At 53.1% G+C, this 24,069-nt stretch overlaps 1 protein-coding gene across 2 annotated transcripts in view; it reads right to left on the reverse strand.

Annotated features, from left to right (window-relative positions):
* Positions 1-508: 508 nt before the first annotated feature.
* Positions 509-24,069, reverse strand: part of LOC122385680 (probable cytosolic oligopeptidase A) — a 59,698-nt gene continuing 36,137 nt past the window's right edge. Inside the window, exons 11-17 of one of the 2 annotated variants that reach the window (XR_006257246.1) lie at positions 18,395-18,554; positions 9,470-9,582; positions 5,738-5,902; positions 3,772-3,871; positions 1,566-1,693; positions 765-1,191; positions 509-700 (exon numbers count right to left, since the gene is read on the reverse strand). Coding sequence is in view for 1 of the 2 variants with exons in the window: in XM_043374127.1 (XP_043230062.1) it covers positions 1,047-1,191; positions 1,566-1,693; positions 3,772-3,871; positions 5,738-5,902; positions 9,470-9,582; positions 18,395-18,554 (811 nt within the window). In the remaining variant the exon portion in view is untranslated. Of the gene's footprint in view, positions 1,192-1,565; positions 1,694-3,771; positions 3,872-5,737; positions 5,903-9,469; positions 9,583-18,394; positions 18,555-24,069 lie in introns of both variants that reach the window. The other variant, XM_043374127.1, reaches the window with a different exon arrangement.

Raw genomic sequence — 24,069 nt, forward strand, 5'->3', positions numbered from 1 at the left:
TAAGGGCAGCGTACAACTGCGCCAGCGCGAGATGAACTACATGGACGCTCCGCACGCCCGGAACGCATTCTAATTAGTGGACTGGGGAGCGTCCGTTTCTGAGCCGTGCAGCTCAGCGGTTCGCTGGTTTCTCCACGATGACGTTCCCGCTGTGTCCGTCCGTCCGTCCGTACCGTACCGGTCCGTACCGTACCGTCCCGTACCGTACTACCGTACCGGTCCGTACTACCGTACCGGTCCGTACCGTACCGTACCGTACCGTACCGTACCGTACCGGCCCGTACCGTCCGTCAGTGCTGGCCGCTGGGCCGTCCTCCGGGACCAGGCCGCCGGGCAGGCGCCCTGCAGTTCAGCGCCACCACTGCAGCTTCCTAATCCCAACATCACCCCGGCACAGGCAGGCCGCTGATGTTGCCAGCAATAAACACCTCGTTGGGCGATATACGGGTGACGGGTGCGCTGGCTCAGCGACCCCGGCACACCTGCTCTCCAACCCACACTACTGGGCCATACCGGACCTATCATGTATTGGGACGATCGCACTCGGCCATTCAGCAGCTCGGCTCCCGTTTGCACAGCTCCTAGTCATCACAACACTACGGCGGCTGGCCAACAGCCGGGCCGACAGCGGCGGGGGCGGGGGCGGCGGCGCTGCAGTCGGAGCCGGCGGCGTGACACCGCCAGCCGCTCACCCGGCCCCCTGCTCACTGCTCAGCCACCGGACACCGGCCGCGCCGGCGCCGGCAGCGGCTCACCGGGCCCCCCTGCTCACTGCTCAGCCACCGGACACCGGCCGCGCCGGCGCCGGCAGACGCCCGGGGACGGGGACGCTCCCAGCGGCGCCGCGCCGCGCCGGGACACTGCGTACTGTGTACAGTGTGTACTGCGCGGGCGGACCGGTCCACAGCGGCCGGCCGGCCGGCGGCGGCGGCACAGACTGACAGCCGCCTCCGATAACAACACAATACAACAACACTGGGCCGCGGTGCTGCAGTCCTGCGGTCTGGTACAGCGGCACGGGGCCGGGCCGGGCCGGGCCGGGCCGCTCAGCCGTGCTGCTGCTGCCGGCCCAGTCGGTGCAGGCCGTGCAGCCGGATGAAGGCGTCACAGGTGGGGTCTCGGCCGCGGAACCGGCGAAACACCTCGGACGGGTGGACGGCGCCGCCGGCCGACAGGTACGTGTCCCGGAACCTGCCGCCGCGGCAGACAGTGTCAGACAGAGCGGCAGACAGTGTCAGACAGTGTCAGACAGTGTCAGACAGAGCGGCAGACAGAGCGGCAGACACAGCGGACCCAGACACAGCGGACCCAGACACAGACCAGACAGCGGCAGACACAGCCCAGACAGCGACAGACAGAGCGTCAGACAGCGTCAGACACAGCCTAGACAGTGTCAGACACGGCGTCAGACACGGCCCGGGCAGAGCGTCACGCGCCGCTCAGACACAGTCCACCAGACCTGAACAGTGAACAGTGACCACCATACCAGCACATCGGACACCGGCCTGGTGCGCGTGTGCTGCCCCCCCCCCCCCCGGGTGGGCGCCGGGCGGCGCGGCTCCCACCTTTTTCCGACGGCGCGCAGCTGCTCCGTGTCGCCGGCGCACTCGCTGAAGGCGGCCGACACGTCGGCGGCAATCATCCGGGCCCAGAGTGCGCTGTACACGCCGCCGCCGAGGTCCTGCGCCAGCGACTGTCGGACACAGACACAGGCACAGGTCAGACACGGCGTCGAGACTCAGACAGACAGACAGAGACACAGACACAGACACAGACAGACAGAGACACAGACACACGGCGCCAGCGACTGTCGGACACAGACACAGAGACAGACAGACGGAGACAGGCAGACACAGACAGACAGAGACAGACAGACAGACAGACAGAGACAGGCAGACAGTCGAAGACACGGACACGGACACAGTATCACTAGCAGGTGCTCGCGGCGGTCGGCGGTCGGCGGTAGGAGAGGCCCAGGTCCGGCAGCTGGGGTTGCAGCCCGGTCCCCACTCCTCCCGTGCCCTCTGTCAGTCGGTCAGAGCAGTGAGCCCGCACTGAAACGACAAAGGCCGACCGGCGGGCCAACGAAAGGAGGAACAGCGGGCCTGCAGTGAGGGTAATGTAGTAGTGGGGGCGTGGGGAGGGGGCGGGGAAGGTCTCTACTCCTCAGGTCTGTCGACAAAGGTGGTGTGCTGCTGGTGCGGTACTGGTGGTTGCAGGGCCTCGTTTCATAAAGCGAGTCCGTAACTTACGTCGGTTTTTGGTCTTGAATTGCAAGTGCATGTGAAGCGATGACGATAGTTTGAATTGTTGAATTTATTTATCTTGTAAGCAAGAACAGAAAGGAAAGGGGGAAATAACTTTATCTCTTCAGATGCACTTGCAATTTAAGACCAAAAACCGACGTAAGTTACGGACTCGCTTTATGAAACGAGGCCCTGGACGTAATGCTCCGCCCCCCCCCCCCCCGCCCCCACAGGCGGCGGCGGCGCTCCCCGGCCGGCCTGCCGAGCCCTCGCCGCCGCCGGCTCGCCGGCCAGCACCCGACACTGGCCACCCGACCCGCGCGGTCGGATACCCGGGGGGGGGGGGGGAGGGGGGTCAGACCGACACTGACCACCCGATCCGTGGTGTCCCCTCTCTGAGGGGAGGGGAGGGGAGGGGCCACAGACAGACGGGAGCCGGCCGGCCGGCCAACCCCGCCCGGTCACGGGTGTATGTCTGTCTGCACATCACATGACCCATCAGTATGGTGCCAAGACCGGTAATGAAGGAGCTGACCCGGAGTACAGTCACTTCCCGGCCAGGGATTGTTCAGATATCGCTGGGTGTCGTACACCAGGCGGGGTCCCGGCGTCCCTGACCGTGGTCCATTCCGTGTGCGGCCCCGGCGCCTCATCCCCCTGACTGTGGTCCATTCCGTGTGCGTCCCTGACTGTGATCCATTCCGTGTGCGGCCCCGGCGCCTCGTCCCTGACTGTGGTCCATTCCGTGTGCGTCCCTGACTGTGTCCATTCCGTGTGCGGCCCCGGCGCCTCGTCCCTGACTGGTCCATTCCGTGTGCGGCCCCGGCGCCTCGTCCCTGACTGTGGTCCATTCCGTGTGCGTCCCTGACTGTGTCCATTCCGTGTGCGGCCCCGGCGCCTCGTCCCTGACTGGTCCATTCCGTGTGCGTCCCTGACTGTGATCCATTCCGTGTGCGGCCCCGGCGCCTCGTCCCTGACAGTGGTCCATTCCGTGTGCGGCCCCGGCGCCTCGTCCCAGACTGTGGTCCATTCCGTGTGCGTCCCTGACTGTGGTCCATTCCGTGTGCGGCCCAGGCGCCTCGTCCCTGACTGTGGTCCGTTCCGTGTGCGGCCCCGGCGCCTCGTCCCTGACAGTGGTCCATTCCGTGTGCGGCCCCGGCGCCTCGTCCCTGACAGTGGTCCATTCCGTGTGCGCTGCCGCTCTGTGTGTTTGGCTGTGGGACTCGCCGTTGTAAAGTCTTACAGGCTCATTTGATCCACTAAGGTGCTATACCACTGTCACAGTGTCCACCGTCCATTGTAATACACTGTATTGGTGCCGGCCTGTCGGTACATCTGCTGGGTACACTGTGCTGTACCGGCCTGTCGGTACATCTGCTGGGTACACTGTGCTGTACCGGCCTGTCGGTACATCTGCTGGGTACACTGTGCTGTATCGGCCTGTCGGTACATATTCTGCTGGGTACACTGTGCTGTACCGGCCTGTCGGTACACCCGCTGGCCGGCCGCGGTGTACCGCTCTCACCTGTACGAAACTCATGGTGTGCGCGTCCTTGCTGTTCAGCTGGAACGGCAGGAACTGGCTGTAGAGCTCCTGCTGCAGGTTCAGCCAGAAGCCGTCCTTCCTGGAGGACAGTAATCACAGTCACAGTCACAGTCACAGACACAGACACACAGTCACAGACACACAGACACACAGACACAGACACACAGTCACAGACACACAGTCACAGACACCCAGTCACAGACACAGACACACAGACACAGACACAGACACACAGACACAGACACAGTCACAGACACACAGTCACAGACACAGACACACAGTCACAGACACAGACACACAGACACACAGTCACAGTCACAGACACACAGTCACAGATACAGACACAGACATAGTCACAGACACAGACACACAGTCACAGACAGACACACAGTCACAGACACAGACAGACACACAGACACACACACACACAGAGCACAGTACCCTGATCAGAACAGTACAGCACAGCACAGTACCCTGATCAGAACAGTACAGCTAAGCACAGTACCCTGATCAGAACAGTACAGCACCAGTACCCTGATCAGAACAGTACAGCACCGTACCCTGATCAGAACAGTACAGCACAACACCCTGATCAGAACAGTACAGCAGAGCACAGTACCCTGATCAGAACAGTACAGCACAGCACAGTACCCTGATCAGAACAATACAGCACCGTACAGTACCCTGATCAGAACAGTACAGCACAGCACAGTACCCTGATCAGAACAGTACAGCAGAGCACAGTACCCTGATCAGAACAGTACAGCGCAGCACCATACCCTGATCAGAACAGTACAGCAGAGCACAGTACCCTGATCAGAACAGTACAGCACAGCACAGTACCCTGATCAGAACAGTACAGCACAACACCCTGATCAGAACAGTACAGCACAACACCCTGATCAGAACAGTACAGCAGAGCACAGTACCCTGATCAGAACAGTACAGCAGAGCACCGTACCCTAATCAGAACGGTACAGCACAGCACAGTACCCTGATCAGAACAGTACAGCGCAGCACAGTACCCTGATCCGAACAGTACAGCACAGCACAGTACCCTGATCAGAACAGTACAGCACAGCACGGTACCCTGATCAGAACAGTACAGCACAGCACGGTACCCTGATCAGAACAGTACAGCACAGCACAGTACCCTGATCAGAACAGTACAGCACAGCACGGTACCCTGATCAGTACAGCACAGCACAGTACCCTGATCAGAACAGTACAGCAGAGCACAGTACCCTGATCAGAACAGTACAGCACAGCACAGTACCCTGATCAGAACAGTACAGCACCGTACAGTACCCTGATCAGAACAGTACAGCACCGTACCCTGATCAGAACAGTACAGCACAACACCCTGATCAGAACAGTACAGCAGAGCACAGTACCCTGATCAGAACAGTACAGCAGAGCACCGTACCCTGATCAGAACAGTACAGCACAGCACAGTACCCTGATCAGAACAGTACAGCGCAGCACAGTACTCTGATCAGAACAGTACAGCACAGCACAGTACCCTGATCAGAACAGTACAGCACAGCACGGTACCCTGATCAGAACAGTACAGCACAGCACGGTACCCTGATCAGAACAGTACAGTAGAGCACAGTACCCAGGACAGAACAGTGGACAGCCGTTCAGAACAGTACAGTTCAGTATCCCGGACAGAACAATACAGCTGAGTGCAGTACACTATAGCACAGGACAGTAATACGGCCAGCGCAGCACACTACAGTGCAGCTCCCAGTACAGTCAGCGGCACAAGTAAGCACGCCAAGCTACAGTCAGCACTGATAATCCTATACGTGACGGATAATCCTATTCGGCGGCACGGTACCCGCGGTACAGTGGCCCATTATAGCGGCACGGTACCCGCGGTACAGTGGCCCATTATAGCGGCACGGTACCCGCGGTGCAGTGGTACATAGCGGCACGGTACCCGAGGTGCAGCTTCAGGTCGAGCTGCGCCATGTACAGCTGCCGGCACAGGTCGTGTCCCTGCAGGTGGTCGCCGGCGGCGATCAGCTGACGGCAGGTGGCCTCGCTGAGTGGGCCGGCACCGGCGGCGGCCGACAGACGCCGCACCGTCTCCGGCTCCCGCAGCCTGGCGCAGCGCAGAGGGCAGGGGGCACCGGTCAGTAGTCGGCGGTCAGAGAGGGCAGGGGGCAGCGGTCAGTGGTCGGCGGTCAGAGAGGGCACCGGTCAGTGGTCGGCGGTCAGAGAGGGCACCGGTCAGTGGTCGGCGGTCAGAGAGGGCAGGGGGCACCGGTCAGTGGTCGGCGGTCAGAGAGGGCAGGGGGCACCGGTCAGTGGTCGGCGGTCAGAGAGGGCAGGGGGCACCGGTCAGTGGTCGGCGGTCAGAGAGGGCAGGGGGCACCGGTCAGTGGTCGGCGGTCACAGCGCAGAGGGCACCGGTCAGTAGTCGGCGGTCACAGCGCAGGGGGCACCGGTCAGTGGTCGGCGGTCACAGCGCAGGGGGCAGCGGTCAGTAGTCGGCGGTCACAGCGCAGGGGGTCGGGCCGGGGCACCGGTCAGTAGTAGCTCGATTTGGGGCTCGAATAGAGTGAGCGGAGGAAGGCCAGCACGAGGAGGGAGGGAGGGGCAGAGGGAGGAGTGGGAGGAGACCCGAGTCGTGGCGCGCGGTTGACGGCCCGGGTCCAGGGACGGGGAGGGGACCGGGCCGCGGCCGGGGCGAGATAAGGCGCGCACAGTATAGTCAACTACAGAATGATGTTCCACTTATCACAGGCAAATATTTGCCTGGAGTGGTAGGCTGTGCCGCATCACACGGGCTGAGTTCACAAATTATAGCTTTGTCCCAATGCTCACAATTGACACGCTTAATTGCGTGATAAACGGCACAACTTAGCGTTCAGGCCAACTGATAGCTTCTGAGGAGTGGAACATCATTCTGTAGTCGACTATACACGGGGAGGGCTCCCGGGAGGGATGGGTAAACTACCGATGAGGGCGTCGTAGCATGTTAAGAAGGCATTAAAACTACTTCGTGACTGTTCTTAGTGTTGCTAAATTCGATATCAGCTCCAAAACTACCTTAGAAACATGTATACATGGTCGGAAAAGCGTATCCAGGTCATCAGACCAGATTCGGTTGCCAAATGGGACGTCAATAGGCTCCGCCCACTCGAGCCTCAATGACGTGACCCCCAACGGCCGACTCGTCTCGTCTCGTCTCGGCCGGCGCCGGCTCTCCCCCAGCAAGACAGTGAACGCTACGGTTAGTGTATTTAGGTTGGACCACCGGCTGGAATGACCGGGTCCGGTTACTTTGACCACGTGGTGTGGGCGTCACATTTCTGTTGGTTTCGACCCGGCGTCGGCAAGGCGGTCTAGATGACGTTAACAGGGTCAACATGCCGCCAACTGGTCGGTGCATATCCCCATCAGCGCGGTCTCGGTATGGTATCGATATAAGGGGCGCAATAGCGGCGCCTGCCAGTCATGCCAAGTTCAACGGCCAACGCGTATCGCCCAGCAGAAACGCAGCGCGGCAAACTCGGTGACTAACGCTCGTCAAACACGAAAGCTGAGGGGTGTTCACGGGCACCGCACACTGCTGCGTGCGGTGTGTGCGGTACGTCCAGCAGGCGTGGTGGTAGGGGATGGGTAGGCGGCTCTGAAGTCACGGCTGCGTGCGGCGGACGGTTTCCTGTGGCCAGTCCCCCCGACCGGCCACAGCGGTCGCTGTGTGCGGTGACGGAAGGCTGACGTAGGGACGCAGTGGGCGGAGCTGGCCCGTGAACAGCCCTCGGGACATGAGGGGAATATGTGGACACAGTGGTGCTATTTGCTTGGGGAATCTGTGGACACAGTGGTGCTATTTGCTTACGACCTGGACGGCCATTGCGGTGATAAAAGCTACACCGCCGACAAACCGCCACAAACAAGGGAAGGACCATGAGACAGCCGGAGAGGAGAGGAGAGGAGAGGAGAGGAGAGGAGAGGAGAGGAGAGGAGAGGAGAGGAGAGGAGAGGAGAGGAGAGGAGAGGAGAGAGAGGAGAGGAGAGGAGAGGAGAGGAGAGGAGAGGAGAGGAGAGGAGAGGAGAGAGAGAGAGAGAGAGAGAGAGAGGAGAGGAGAGGAGAGGAGAGAGAGAGAGAGAGAGAGAGAGAGAGAGAGGAGAGGAGAGGAGAGGAGAGGAGAGGAGAGGAGAGAGAGAGAGAGGAGGAGAGGAGAGGAGAGGAGAGGAGAGGAGAGGAGAGGAGAGGAGAGGAGAGGAGAGGAGAGGAGAGGAGAGGAGAGGACTTGGGTAAGGGAACGTGCGGCAGAGAACGTGCAGCAGAGCGTGCGGACGCTCGGAAAGACGACCTGGCATGGCTCATAACGCACACTGCGGCGCCGGCGGGCCGGTCAGACAAGTGCAAAACAGCAGATAGCCCGGCACGGCAGGCTGTGGTACTGCGATTAAACAATCCTAGGCGTGACTTCGGCGGCGTATTCATGATTTGCCTCGTACATGATCTAACGCCGTAATAAGCTGGAAATACCTATATAACCGCATGTACAGTCCACAGCAGAAGTAATGTGTGGTTTCAGTCATGGGTATGTTCTGCTTCTGAAGCCTAGGAACGATTAGCCAGACTGCAACGAGACTTTAAATGTAGCTTACATGTATCTTCACCCTTGCAGCTACAGCTTTATCTATTGACGTCTTCTTTTCAATCAGTCCGCATTTAAAAATCGTCGGTCAAAGCCATCCGTTGAGATTGGTAAAACCACACATTACTTTAGCGGTGGGCTGTACATTCTGCTCCGTTGGCGAGTTTGGCGTCTTGTTATCGATCATGATATGAACGATAACACGATTTGGGTGCAGACGGCCATTAACAGCCAATACTGGACAACATATCTGGGGAGCGAACGGTATGAGACACCCAAATCAGTAATAGGGCCCACCTGTTCGGAGATGACAGCGCAGAGGGAGGGGGCACCGGTCAGTAGTCGGCGGTCACAGCGCAGGGGTCGGGCCGGGGCACCGGTCAGTAGTCGGCGGTCACAGCGCAGGGGGCAGCGGTCAGTAGTCGGCGGTCACAGCGCAGGGGGCAGCGGTCAGTGGTCGGCGGTCACAGCGCAGGGGGCACCGGTCAGTAGTCGGCGGTCACAGCGCAGGGGGCAGCGGTCAGTAGTCGGCGGTCACAGCGCAGGGGGCACCGGTCAGTGGTCGGCGGTCACAGCGCAGGGGGTACCGGTCAGTGGTCGGCGGTCACAGCGCAGGGGGTACCGGTCAGTGGTCGGCGGTCACAGCGCAGGGGGTACCGGTCAGTGGTCGGCGGTCACAGCGCAGGGGGTACCGGTCAGTGGTCGGCGGTCACAGCGCAGGGGGTACCGGTCAGTAGTCGGCGGTCACAGCGCAGGGGGTACCGGTCAGTGGTCGGCGGTCACAGCGCAGGGGGTACCGGTCAGTGGTCGGCGGTCACAGCGCAGGGGGCACCGGTCAGACGGCCTCGGTACCGGCCGATACGCACCCCCCCCCCCCCCAAATAGAACTGCAAACGTGACCCGCTGCTCACCAAGTGACTGACTGACTGACTGACTGACTGACTGACTGACTGACTGACTGACTGACTGTCTGACTGACTGACTGACACAGCGACTGACACAGTGACTGACTGACTGTCGGCCCCCGTTGACTGACTGATTGAGTGACGCACCAGTTTCTGAAGACGTTGGGCACGATGTCCACTGCGTCCCATTCCATGTTGTTTGGGGCACTGACGTCCGCGTACCGGACCGTGCAGAGCAGCGTCATCATACTGCGGCCGAACTGGGAACACAGAGCAGCGTCATCATACTGCGGCCGAACTGGGAACACAGAGCAGCGTCATCATACTGCGGCCGAACTGGGAACACAGAGCAGCGTCATCATACTGCGGCCCAACTGGGAACACAGAGCAGCGTCATCATACTGCGACCGAACTGGGAACACAGAGCAGCGTCATCATACTGCGGCCGAACTGGGAACACAGAGCACGACGTCAGACTGCGGCCCAACTGGGAACACAGAGCAGCGTCATCATACTGCGGCCGAACTGGGAACACAGAGCAGCGTCATCATACTGCGGCCCAACTGGGAACACAGAGCAGCGTCATCATACTGCGGCCCAACTGGGAACACAGAGCAGCGTCATCATACTGCGGCCCAACTGGGAACACAGAGCAGCGTCATCATACTGCGGCCCAACTGGGGACACAGAGCAGCGGCATCATACTGCGGCCCAACTGGGAACACAGAGCAGCGTCAGGCTGCGGCCGAACTACATATCACAGCGTCATCATGCGGCCCAACTGTGTATGCTGACACCAAATTTTTCGGTCAAAGCGTGACGCGAAAACTTCGGGGCTGTTTGGGTGCTTCCCAACCCTGGTCAAATGTGTGCGACAGGTTCAAGTGCCGTTCAAGTGCCACACATCTCACGAGGGCGTGGCGCGCCGGCTCCCAAATAACTCCACTGACCTCTAAGGAGGGATTCCGTGCTAGCTTTTTCATAGATAACTATATTATCAATATCCCTTATGATGATGACATTGCACACTTTCATACCTTCTGCCCTTCAACCTCTGACCATTCCTATAACATACACGTCCTTTTCAATTTTGCATCCCCGCTAGCACAATGCTATATACCTGTAGCTGGGGGAAGGGAGGGGAGGGCTACTCGCTGGCAAACGTTCTTTGTCACCCTGTCCCGCCCCGAATCGCCAGCGAATTTCACGCCCTGCCTATCAACTCATTTTCACAGAGAAACTTTGCATGTGTGCATGTTGGTTTTAGCAAGGCGAGCCGAGAAGGTACCTATTGGAACATTTTCAACTTTTTTCGCTAGTGCCTGCCGACTGGTGAAGATCAGGAGACTCTGCTCGGCCCTAGAGGCAGCTGGAACTAACAGGAGACTCTGCTCGGCCCTAGAGGCAGCTGGAACTAACAGGAGACTCTGCTCGGCCCTAGAGGCAGCTGGAACTAACAGGAGACTCTGCTCGGCCCTAGAGGCAGCTGGAACTAACAGGAGACTCTGCTCGGCCCTAGAGGCAGCTGGAACTAACAGGAGACTCTGCTCGGCCCTAGAGGCAGCTGGAACTAACAGGTACTCTGCTCGGCCCTAGAGGCAGCTGGAACTAACAGGAGACTCTGCTCGGCCCTAGAGGCAGCTGGAACTACCAGGAGACTCTGCTCGGCCCTAGAGGCAGCTGGAACTAACAGGAGACTCTGCTCGGCCCTAGAGGCAGCTGGAACTAACAGGAGACTCTGCTCGGCCCTAGAGGCAGCTGGAACTACCAGGAGACTCTGCTCGGCCCTAGAGGCAGCTGGAACTAACAGGAGACTCTGCTCGGCCCTAGAGGCAGCTGGAACTACCAGGAGACTCTGCTCGGCCCTAGAGGCAGCTGGAACTAACAGGAGACTCTGCTCGGCCCTAGAGGCAGCTGGAACTAACAGGAGACTCTGCTCGGCCCTAGAGGCAGCTGGAACTAACAGGAGACTCTGCTCGGCCCTAGAGGCAGCTGGAACTACCAGGTACTCTGCTCGGCCCTAGAGGCAGCTGGAACTACCAGGAGACTCTGCTCGGCCCTAGAGGCAGCTGGAACTAACAGGAGACTCTGCTCGGCCCTAGAGGCAGCTGGAACTAACAGGAGACTCTGCTCGGCCCTAGAGGCAGCTGGAACTACCAGGAGACTCTGCTCGGCCCTAGAGGCAGCTGGAACTAACAGGAGACTCTGCTCGGCCCTAGAGGCAGCTGGAACTACCAGGTACTCTGCTCGGCCCTAGAGGCAGCTGGAACTAACAGGAGACTCTGCTCGGCCCTAGAGGCAGCTGGAACTAACAGGAGACTCTGCTCGGCCCTAGAGGCAGCTGGAACTAACAGGAGACTCTGCTCGGCCCTAGAGGCAGCTGGAACTACCAGGTACTCTGCTCGGCCCTAGAGGCAGCTGGAACTACCAGGAGACTCTGCTCGGCCCTAGAGGCAGCTGGAACTAACAGGAGACTCTGCTCGGCCCTAGAGGCAGCTGGAACTAACAGGAGACTCTGCTCGGCCCTAGAGGCAGCTGGAACTACCAGGAGACTCTGCTCGGCCCTAGAGGCAGCTGGAACTAACAAGAGACTCTGCTCGGCCCTAGAGGCAGCTGGAACTAACAGGAGACTCTGCTCGGCCCTAGAGGCAGCTGGAACTAACAGGAGACTCTGCTCGGCCCTAGAGGCAGCTGGAACTAACAGGAGACTCTGCTCGGCCCTAGAGGCAGCTGGAACTAACAGGAGACTCTGCTCGGCCCTAGAGGCAGCTGGAACTAACAGGAGACTCTGCTCGGCCCTAGAGGCAGCTGGAACTAACAGGAGACTCTGCTCGGCCCTAGAGGCAGCTGGAACTAACAGGTACTCTGCTCGGCCCTAGAGGCAGCTGGAACTAACAGGAGACTCTGCTCGGCCCTAGAGGCAGCTGGAACTAACAGGAGACTCTGCTCGGCCCTAGAGGCAGCTGGAACTAACAGGAGACTCTGCTCGGCCCTAGAGGCAGCTGGAACTAACAGGAGACTCTGCTCGGCCCTAGAGGCAGCTGGAACTAACAGGAGACTCTGCTCGGCCCTAGAGGCAGCTGGAACTACCAGGAGACTCTGCTCGGCCCTAGAGGCAGCTGGAACTACCAGGAGACTCTGCTCGGCCCTAGAGGCAGCTGGAACTAACAGGTATATCGCATGTTTTGAGTAACGGTCACAAATCTGACGAATCTGTGACACTCCTTAGCAATCACGTGACTATTGACTAACTATTGTGGATAAATTTTGTGTTTTGTTTTGTTTTGATCTTACCGAAACAGGGGCCCAGGAGCGATTTTCAAGTTGGGGGGGGGGGGCAAGCCCAAAATACCTGACATGACGCATATGAAACACTAAACAGTGGCGTAGTCAAGGGGTCCCAGGAGGGGGTACAGTTAGGTACCCCAAAAACTTGAAATGCCCCTAGGGGCCAAAGTGTACTATGTGGCGAAAAACAGACTTCACCTTCGTAATCAACGTCAAAAACTACAAATTAGCCAGTACTTATGAAAATCTATTGGGGTCCGAATGTGATTCTGAATGTGATTCTGAATGTGAATCTGAATCTGAGGCTGTCTTGAAAGACGTGTCGTTTGTCAAGACAGCCAAATCAAATCAAATTGTCAAATCATATTGTCAAAAATTGTCGAGACATTTTCTTTTAAATTTATTAATCGTTTGTTTAATAAGATTTTAAATACGTACCTAAATACGTTTTTACACCTAGGATTAAGGCCCTTAAAGGGACTATCCCACCTTCTAAAATGTTGTTAAACCACTTAAATTGTGCCCGACTTTATAGATTGGATGACCAGGAACACGGTTCTGGCATTTATTTTTCATTAAACATCTTAGGCTTCCCATATTCCGAACACAAACTTTCAACTATGTGACGTCACAGCCCAAAATTACCTCCTTCCCCAGGCCACATTACTGTCATAAAGCTGATTCTTTTTACTCTGTAGGCACCACAACAGAGTTCAGACCAAGTTTTAAGCGATTTTTCAACGAACAAACCCATTTAAATCAGGATGACTAAACGAGGTGACGTCACACTAACGGTCGCTCCATGTTGAAGATAGGGCCTTGAATTTCTTCAACACCAAGAGGCCGCGGGGGTTGCAACCTAGATAGATAGTGGTTTCTGAACCTCGCCGCAAACTTGGCTATCTCAACTCGAACCCCATGTTAACTCGCGAGTTGCTGGGGGGGGGGGCGTTAAACGCCCCCACTTTTTTCGCCGGGCCATAGCATAAAAACGGCGCGCCGCAGGCGCGCCAAATTTTGGGTACCTGTAGGGAATTGATTGAAGTTTGTTGTGACAAAGTTTAAAAAAAATCGGTCGGAAAATTTTTGAGATATCGAGGTTTTAGTGACGTCATGATTTCTGAGTTTTCGACCAAAAACGGCATATGTTCAAAAAATCATATAAAATCACAGAATAGACATACAGACATGCCGTAAACGCCATTAGACTGCCAATACCATGATCAATCAAATGGCTATTTTCGATTATTGCTTATCGTTCCGCATTTTCCATAATCTTGAACTGAATCGTGGCAATTTTTCGTGACTACTTCACGACCATGATACATGCATTTCTTAAATTGAACTTTTTGAGCCAAACACGTACACATATGATAAAATGAATGTCACCATCGTGTTCTACGCCCCAAATTACCTATAAAACATGTGTCACAGGCTGCGAATATCAGTTTTGATTTTCGGGGATATGTGCCTACCCGGTTGACCTGACCTTGACCCTGACCTATGCTTGACTGACCCCTACATGGAGCTGACACTCTTGTAGGCCTTATATGATGGATTGTGCACCGTTTGGACAGAGTTTATGACGAGAGGTGCCCATTGCGAAGTCCTGAAGTCCATGCTACTGAAAGCCCGATTTCAGGTGTTTGACCTGACCTTGACCCGACCTGTGACCTCAAAATTCAACTTTAAAGTACTCATCTGAAGCGTCTCGTCGCGCTCTTTCGTTTGCCGCCTCGTGCGTTTCGCTGCGCCTATTGGTTCTCGAGTTATCGGCTGGGGGCGTTTAACGCCCCCCCCCCCCCCAGCAAACGGTGGGTGGCGAAATACCCCAGCAACTGCCGGGTTAAAGGTGGGATAGTCCCTTTAAGCTGCCCCTTATACCTACCCACCTAGGATAAAAACTTTCACCATCGCGTTCCTCGCACCATTGCACGCCAAATGATATTTCAAAGTAAAGCGAGTAACGACTGCAGAAAGGCAAGGTTTGATTAACACCAACAATGATTTAGCCCCCCCCCCCCCCCGGGCCTCTCCGGTCTCCCCCCAATTCAAAATCTTTGGAGGTGCCGGTGTAAATGATCCGCTTCTATTCAAGCGAGTTATTCAGGAAAAATCCAGTGGAAGAGTTCATTCGAGCACCACATAAGTGTGGAGTTTAATACCAGGTAACATCGGAAAAAGAAGAACTTTATATTGAGGTAATTATCATTTCTGAGTGAAGTACTGTGGGCTAGCGAAGCGTTAGTCCTAACCGTTGATAACAGATGGCTCTGTAGTGCAGGGGCAAAACTGGACCCCCTTATTGCTTAACTGTACTTGGAATATAATTACTTCGGATCTCATGTCCGTTTTTGGTAGGACATCAAGACATACTAACGAATGATACTATTCTGTGGTGTGTTCACACACCGCATTTATGTTCAAGGTGCACACTATACCTAAAACTCACATTCAGCTCCTCTGGTCTTCAGGATGAGGTTTGGATTGAGCGGTCTACAAGTAGGACCTCACTTCTACAGGAGCCATCCGACAGGTATTAACGCGACTCCCCACGTGGGGGTGCCGTGTGTCCCAAACCACAATGATGGAGAAGTGATCTCTCATAAGCGGGAAATGGTATGTTACCATCCTGGCGTCGGAGGTAATCATGCGTTGATGACCCATCCACTACATGCTTCGGCAGGCGGTGGCCGTGAGAGCACACGCTGAGTGGTTTGGAACATACCGTATGGGCGTCTGGGAGCGGAGAGTGGTGCGTAATATGACAGTGAAATGTTTACGTACTATACTATAACCGTGAGTGCATAATGTGAGTTACTTCAAAACAGCTAATAATGAAACTTAACTGATAATTGCCCGAGCGATAGTTTCTTGAGCAAATCCATTTTCTTACTTTCTCCATTTACTAAGTACAAAGTACCGCTGTCAATCGGAACTTGACCTTCCGGAATTCCGACTTTGTCCAATGTTCAATTCAGAATTTAGGCAGCCGGCATTGGATAGCATTGGACAATCACTTATTACACCTCAGCATTTTATGAGGTAATCCCGTATAACATAGATAGGCGAATAGAAAGCTCAGCTCTCGATACGCTGAACACTTTTGGGCTGATAAAAGTACCTTAAAGGCAATTTAAATAACTGAGTGTTGAGTGCACATTATTGCGTAGTTTGCGGACATCTGGACAAATGGCTGGCTTGGCTGCTTCGGACGAACATCGAATAAACTCTGAAATGGCACCGCTTCCTCAAAGTAAGCTTGCAGCATAGTTGGGGCACCAGCACGTTTGAATGAGAATATGACAACAGGCACCGGCCCTGCCGCCAGCTGTACTTGTAACCATCCCCTCCCCCTCCCTCCCCTGCCGAGAGTGGCTGTGTGTCCCCCCTCCCCTCTCCTGCCGTGGCTGTGTGTCCCTCCCCTCCTCTCCCCCTCCCGGCGTGCCAGCACAACAACGCCACCTTTCTGGGGTGTCAGACGACGACCCCTCTGCCCGGCACCTCCGCCACTCTGCCCGGCACCTCCGCCCCTCTGCCCGGCACCTCCGCCACTCTGCCCAGCACCTCCGCCACTCTGCCCGGCCGCGCCGCGCCGGCCGCCGGACCCGGCCCGTGCCGTATTCGGGCGGCCCGTGTCGTATTCACTCTCTGCCGCCGGAGCTCGGGTAGGGTAGCCCGCCGGCCGTGTCCACTGTCCAGGGCTGCTCCCTGTGTTCAGCCTGTCAGCAGACCCACCCGACCGGGGCAGCCGGCGGCCGGGAACCAGGCAGACGCAGGGCCGCGCCCAGGGCCGGTCGACCGAGGGGGGGGGGATGCTTTACTCATTGCACTGAACTTTGAAGCGAGCTATTTTTAGGTGTCATCGATAAAAATATACACTGAAACATTCGATTGTTGTGTCCATGAAACACTGTTCGTTCATTACAAAAGACTACTCAGGGCGGCCTGGGTCTCGGAAATGACGCCTCCGGTGTGCAGTGTTATACAGTAGCCATTGGCCGGTGTGCCATGAAGGCAGTGTTATGCAGTAGCCATTGGCCGGTGTGCCATGAAGGCAGTGTTATACAGTAGCATTGGCCGGTGTGCCATGAAGGCTGGTGTGCAGTGTTATACAGTAGCCATTGGCCGGTGTGCCATGAAGGCTGGTGTCAGTAGGTGTACTTCATTACGAAGGGCTCGGTATGTGGCCATTCTTATAAAGAAAAGAACGGAGGGACGCTCCGTCATTTCTGAGATTAGACGGAATTTGGTTATCATAAAAGGACGAAGACGAAAGACGGAACCAGTTAAAAGAACGAAGCCAGATTGACGCTACCCCCACCCAAAAGGACGCGTTTCCGTATCATAAAGAGACAAAGACGCCTCTGGTGACGTAAGACTTTGCGTTGTTCGTGAAAAATAACGCACCAGAAATAGCGCTGCTCTTCAGCAGCGCTTTTTTACGGCATTGATACGATATTTAGCTGGTTGCGAGAGCAACTTGTGCGAAATGTGTTTCAGGCTGCATGCTAATCGATATGTGAGCTGTACGACATTGGTCGGGAGTTATTTCACACGAAAATTAGTCAATTTGACATGCAGACCAAGTACCTATAGACCGCCACCTTATCGTTCTGCAGCTATCGTTGTTTATCGGGCATACACATTAACAGGCAGGATTGGACACCTTGAGATGCAATATCCAGTACATACCTAAGTGGTAGGTGTTTACTGTTTGCAACTGCCTCCCAGTAGCTCCACCCTCACCTGGCCTGTGTCCTGTGTCCTCTGGCGCCTCGACTGGTATCACGGTTGGAGGTCTGAGTCACGTGGCACTACAACTTCTCGTTAGCACTTCAAGTTCTTGTTTGCACGCAGAGAAATTCGTATACACTCCGCCACGCTCAAGCGCTCTCGCTGGACTGTCCTCGCTGTCCCCACACAGAGAAGATCCACAGGCCATTTCTTCCCCCGCTCCACCTCCCCCCTCTTTAGCGTGGCAGTTCGTCAAAACAACACCTGCGCCCCCCGTCTCTCTCTCTCTCTACCTACTCCTTCCCTCTCTCCCTCCCTTTCATCCCGAGCCGCCGCGCGCGTTCGCCGCGCGCCGCGTCGTCCCCTAGAACGATAAGATGCCTTATCAGTATCCCCTCCCCTTTTATCTCTACCGCCTGTCCCGAGCCGCCACGCTAACTCAGGGTGTCTGCGTTGTTCCCTTACCGCTTATTAGACACCCTATCACTGAGTAAGACATAGGCATTACCACATTTATACGCAAAAACAATCTTTGGTGGGTTTCAGCCTAGCAGGAAAGACTACAACATATTACATACTTCGCCTATCTATATTATCCTTCATCGTAGCCAAGGCCGCCAAGGCTATGTATCGTAGCAGACAACAGCCCCCGGTCCCATAAAAATTCAAATATGATCCCAAATAATTGCAGGTTCTCATTTTATTATACCTATATAGCGATCACACAATATTTTGTTAGTCTTGTTGCATTCTTTGTGACGAAATTTGTAAGAAAATATTGCAGGAAATAATTCCCGTTTCATTTACTAAAGCTCTTGATCATTTAGACGAAAAACGCATCCTAGCAAAACAACGAAGGGGGAGGGGTAGAGGGACGGAATCTTTATGATAACCAATAAGGACGGAATCGTTTAATTCATTGAGTTCTTTTTTCCTTCCGTCCCTCCGTCCTTTTTCTTTATAAGAATGGCCTATGGCAGTTGACAGCTCCGGCAGTGAGCCGGGGCCGAGCTCCCCCCCGCCCTCCCTCCACACGGAGTCACTGACCTTCTCAAAGAGCGTCTGGACGTCTCGGAAGCTGAGGCCACTGCCACCTGGCGGCGGGAAGTTGAAGTTGAGGTAGGAGATGGGCGTGGTGTCGCAGATGGCGCTGCGGTGCCGTCCGGTGAACGTCCAGCCGGCGCCCAGCGGGAACGACTTGCCCTCCCTGCGGCGGCGGCAGATGGCGGGTCACAGTGGGTCAGAGCGGGTCACAGTGGGTCACAGTGGGTCAGAGCGGGTCACAGTGGGTCACAGTGGGTCAGAGCGGGTTACAGTGGGTTACAGGGCGGGTCAGAGCGGGTCACAGTGGGTCAGAGCGGCGGGTTACGGACAAAAGTACGTATCGCTAAAGTACGTAGGACAAAAGTACGTAAGCAAAAGTACGTAGGATTAAAGTACGTATCGCAGAAGTACGTACAGTATAAAGTACGTATGGACAAAAGCACGTCAGGGACAAAAGTACGTATCGCAGAAGTACGTACAATATAAAGTACGTATGGACAAAAGTACGTCAAGGACAAAAGTACGTATCGCAGAAGTACGTACAGTATAAAGTACGTATGGACAAAAGTACGTCAGGGACAAAAGTACGTATCGCAGAAGTACGTACTATATAAACTACGTATGGACAAAAGTACGTCAGGGACAAAAGTACGTATCGCAGAAGTACGTAGGGTATAAAGTACGTATGGACAAAAGTACGTCACGGACAAAAGTACGTATAGCTAATGTACGTTGGGTAAAAGGTACGTATGGACAAAAGTACGTCACGGACAAAAGTACGGATCGCAGAAGTACGTAGGGTATAAAGTACGTATGGACAAAAAAAGTACGTCACGTACAAAAGCCTACGCATAGCAAATGTACGTAGAGTATAAAGTAGGGTAGCCTTGGGCAAGACGCCCCAGATAATTTATTTTGCTACATAGGTACCTGCTTTTATCTCACACCACCTGGAAGGCCAAATTTGTGCTCAATGTGTTCTTTGGACATTTTACGTTAAATTCCACCTCTCAAATTCATTCACTTATGATCGGACTCCCAGCTAGGAAGTGCTTTGTGAAGCAACTGCAAATGGGGCATTTTGCCCCAACCCCAGGGCAAAACGCCCCACGGCCTGAGGCAAGAAGCCCCATACACTAGATTAACCCTCGCGGGCCCGGGGGGCGTTTTTTGCCACCCCCCCCCCCCTGGCGAATATTTGCGATAGCTCCCGAACGTTTATAGGGATAGGAAAGCGAAACTTTCAGTACCGTTTCTCCCATCAATTTGACATCTTCTGAAGTAAAAAATTTGGACCTAGCCCCATTGATGACGTTACAAAGTCGATTTTTCTAGACCCCTGCACGGCAAACTTCGGTTTCACAGACGCGAACTTCAAATAGCTGCTAAAAATAGAGTTTTAGAGATAAAGACAAATTACGAGCACGGTTGTGTAGCGTTTGACCTAGAGAAAAATACAAAAATAGTTTTAGTGACCTGAGGTCAGAGGTCAGGTCAACGACCCCGAGCTGTGGTTTTAGTTTTTTCGCAAATAACTTCGACAAAAATGGTCCTAGAGTTACGGCAGTGGTACCATCGCATTTGCCTTGTCAAGCCGCGTCGAATGATATATATATATTTTGTTTGGAAAAGGACAAGTTTTATGTTGACCTCATGTGACCTCGAATGACCTTTGGTCGACCTTGACACACCAAAAGTCGTTTATGATGGATTCCCACCCGCTGATCACGAATCTGGCATCTATTTTCCTCTAAGCCTTTATTTAGAGCCTCCGGATGGCAAAATTGTCTTATTTATTATTACTTACTTGAATCAGTTAAATAGCCTCTAGCAAGGACTCTCTTCTGTGACCTTGACCTTTGAGCAGCCTTGTATCGTAAGATGAACCACAAATAGGGACCTGATAAGCCTCAAAACATTTCAAAACATCTTGGAAGTTGACACGCAAGATGTAGGTACGAAAAAGTGCAAAGTTTGAGGTAAATTTTGAGCATGACCTTGACCTTTGATGTTGAGCACATTTTCGGAATTCTCAGATGATTCTCTTCTTTCGTTTGACACCCAATTTTGCCGGTTTTATGCATCCTGCCGTCCTCTAGAACGCTCACTTTGAGATCACTACACATGTGCCGGTTTTTGCCTTTGACCTTGACCTCTGACCTTGAAAATTGACCTGAGGTCAAAAATTTTGGGTGCTTTAGAATCGTCTTGTAAGGACCTTTTGTTTGGTATATCTTTTGTTTGCGTAGCTTCCCTTATTTACGGAGTTAGACAGGGGGGGGCGAAAAACGCCCCTCCCCGGGCTCCGGTGGTTGGAATTACCTCCCGGGCCCGGCCGGGTTAACAGAAAAGAGGATCCTTCCCCAGAACCCTGTTGGTTCCGAGAAACATCGGTGAGGCGTTTTACCTCGGCGGGGCGACTTGCCCCGGTCTACCCTACGTGTGGACAAAAGTACGTCACGGACAAAAGTAGGTATAGCAAATGTACGTAGGGTATTAAGTACGTACCCCACCTTTGGGTTAAGTTGATCAATGTGTAATAACTTTCTTATTCTTTATTTAATGAGCATTTGTTACAAGGCATAACAAAATTTTTCGATGGGTAAATGGGCGAAATGGACAAAGCTATATTATTTGGTATATGAATTTATCATGAGTTCCCTGTAGTATGGCAACAGAGCAGCAATAAAGAAAAAGTGGCTCAACTTACACTACTATACCCTACTTCTAGCTTACGTACTTTATACACTATGTACTTTGGCATAAGAACCGTACGTACTTTTGGCATACGTACTTTTCACACTACGTACTTTTGCATACGAACTTTTGCGTACGAACATTTGCGTACGTACTTTTGGCATACGTACTTTATACACTACGTACTTTTGTATACGTACTTTTGCGTACGAACATTTGCGTACGTACTTTTGGCATAGGTACTTTAAACACTACGTACTTTTGCATACGAACTTTTGCGTACGAACATTTGCGTACGTACTTTTGTCATACGTACATTTTAAACTCCGTACTTTTGCATACGTATTTTTGCGTACGAACATTTGCGTACGTACTTTTGGCATGCGTACTTTATGCACTACGTACTTTTTCATACGTACTTTTGCGTACGAACATTTGCGTACGTACTTTTGACATACGTACTTTATGCACTACGTACTTTTGCATACGTACTTTTGCGTACGAACATTTGCGTACGTACTTTTGGCATACGAACTTTATCGCCTACGTATATTTGCGTACGAACATTTGCATACGTACTTTTGTCCTACGTACTTTAGCGATACGTACTTTAGTCCTAAAATCCAGAGCGGCTCAGAGCGGGTCACAGTGGGTCACAGGGCGGCTCAGAGCGGGTCACAGTGGGTCAGAACGGGTCACAGTGGGTCAGAGCGGGTCACAGTGGGTCACAGTGGGTCACAGCGCAGCATTTCGGAGCTGTGAAGAGGGGAGCGCCGGGCGGTGGTTGGTTGCCGGTGCGAGCGACTTTAGCGAGTGTCATTTGAGCGAACCATTTTCAGCGATTGGCAATTCAGCGATAATCAAATTCAGCGATTATCAAATATAGCGATTATCAATTTTAGCGAAAGCTATGTTTCAGCGACATCTATTTCGTCGAATACAATTTGAGCGACTGCCAGTTCAGCGAAACATGCATATTTACGTCTGGACAACGAGTTGCGTTGGAGAGGCCGGAAATAGTGGCGATTTCAGGACCGCAAGAATGGACCGTAATTGGAATGATTCTTTTTTAAACCGTGCACTGTTTTGGGCCGGAATTTAATAGTTACTACAAAATATTTTGTAATTACGTTTCCACCAAGAACGAATGCCATTAGGGCTAAATTTCTACTACTATTGCATTTTGTCAAGAAGCATTTAGTGCTGTTATATTGCAGTTTTAGCGCGTTTGTTACAAAATATGAAGCGAAAAAGCGTCAGTGTAATTCATCATCAGAGGGCCTTGATCACCAGTGCCAGAATTTAATGAGGGAAAGCTATGCTAATTGCTCTTGTCCATCCACTAAAATTTATTAAATATTTTGCTTTGTGTATTCCAAAAGGAGAGGTAACTATTTCATTTGTGCCTTCATGTCAGAACTGGAATTGAAGGTGGATCATTAAATTTTCAACACAGTTTACAAACAAGCATTTGGTCTTTCTCGTTTATAAGCAGTGGCTAAGAAAAGGTTGATCAATCCTGAAGTTCAGTCATCGTACCTCAACTTGGCAGCAAGATCCCCCAAGGACAGAGGATATATTGTATACATGTCCTGTAAATCAAAACAAACAAGCATTTGGTCTTTCTCGTATATAAGCAGTGGCTAAGAAAAGGTTGATCAATCCTGAAGTTTAGTCATCGTATCTCAACTTGGCAGCAAGATCCCCCAAGGACAGAGGATATATTGTATACCTGTCCTGTTAATTAAAACATTTTTGTGCCTGCAAAGGCTTAAGTTATCTGTGGTGTGTTCGGAGTTGCTATATGGCCGTTTTTGTTGTATGTTTATGTGGAGATTGAATATAACTGTGACCCTGTGCTTGTTTGTATACTTACGGTCAAACAGGGAACAGCACATTCACATAACATACTCACCTAGCACCTAACTCATAGCTGTACCTTGCAGGAACTGTACTTGTTCACGTCTCGAGCATTAACAAAGCACTAAAGTAGCTTAGTAATCATTTCCCACATTTTCTGAGCATCTAACATGACATACAGCAGTGCAGAGCAGCTTCAGAGAAGAAACACTTTAAATGCACAGACTCACACCAGCCACAGCCAGTTCCTCAGTTGACTGTTTCCCTGGATGCAGCTTGGCAATGTGAGCTAACTTTTGGCAAGTTGAAGGTTAGCAGGTAAGATTGAGTTAGGGTGAGTACCTACCTATAACTGGGTGCTACTGCCATGCAGGTCTTGGGTAGACTGCAAATATGTGTGATGATTGAGGTTAGGTCAGCTGTCAGGTTAGTCAGGTATGCTCATTGCTCAGGTCACATTTTTATGGACATTTGGTAAATTAAAAAACTAACAATCTAATCTAAGCTAACCCGACTAAACATACACGACTACTGACTATAGGAACTGAGCACCTACCTACTTGTGCCTACATCTCATACCATGTCAAAGTAGAGTTCCTTGGTGGAAGATTACCCTCAGTACTTTTTATCCCAGCCCTGTGAAGAAAACTAATACTTCTAAGCTCTGAGCCACTGCTGGCCATCCACAGAAAGAAACGCTGAGACTGAGAGCTTTGCCATTGTATATTGGACCAATAATCACTATCACGAATGACTATGAACACATTTCACATTGTTGCATGGATTGTCACATTGACAATTTTACTACAATCCTTTTTTCAAGAAATACAGTGATGATGATTAACATCAAAATCAACATAAAGTGGATTTAGTGATCCAAGATTTCTCCTCCAGTAGCAATGAAATGATCGCATGTTTCATTTGCCAGACACTGAGTACCTGATGCACATTACAATCTGCATAGCATCTAAGCATAGTAAAACTGCCCAAGTCCATTCATTCTAGATTTTAACTTCATAGTTAGCACTAATTTATCTTGCTGCTGTAAGTTATCATTCAATATTCATACCAATACGTCAATATGCGCTCTGTGGTGTCGCGAGCTGCTCCCCCCCTGCCCC

This window comes from Amphibalanus amphitrite, unplaced genomic scaffold (genome assembly GCF_019059575.1).
Source record: "Amphibalanus amphitrite isolate SeventyFive unplaced genomic scaffold, NRLGWU_Aamphi_draft 000227F_arrow, whole genome shotgun sequence".
Lineage (NCBI taxonomy): Eukaryota > Metazoa > Arthropoda > Thecostraca > Balanomorpha > Balanidae > Amphibalanus > Amphibalanus amphitrite.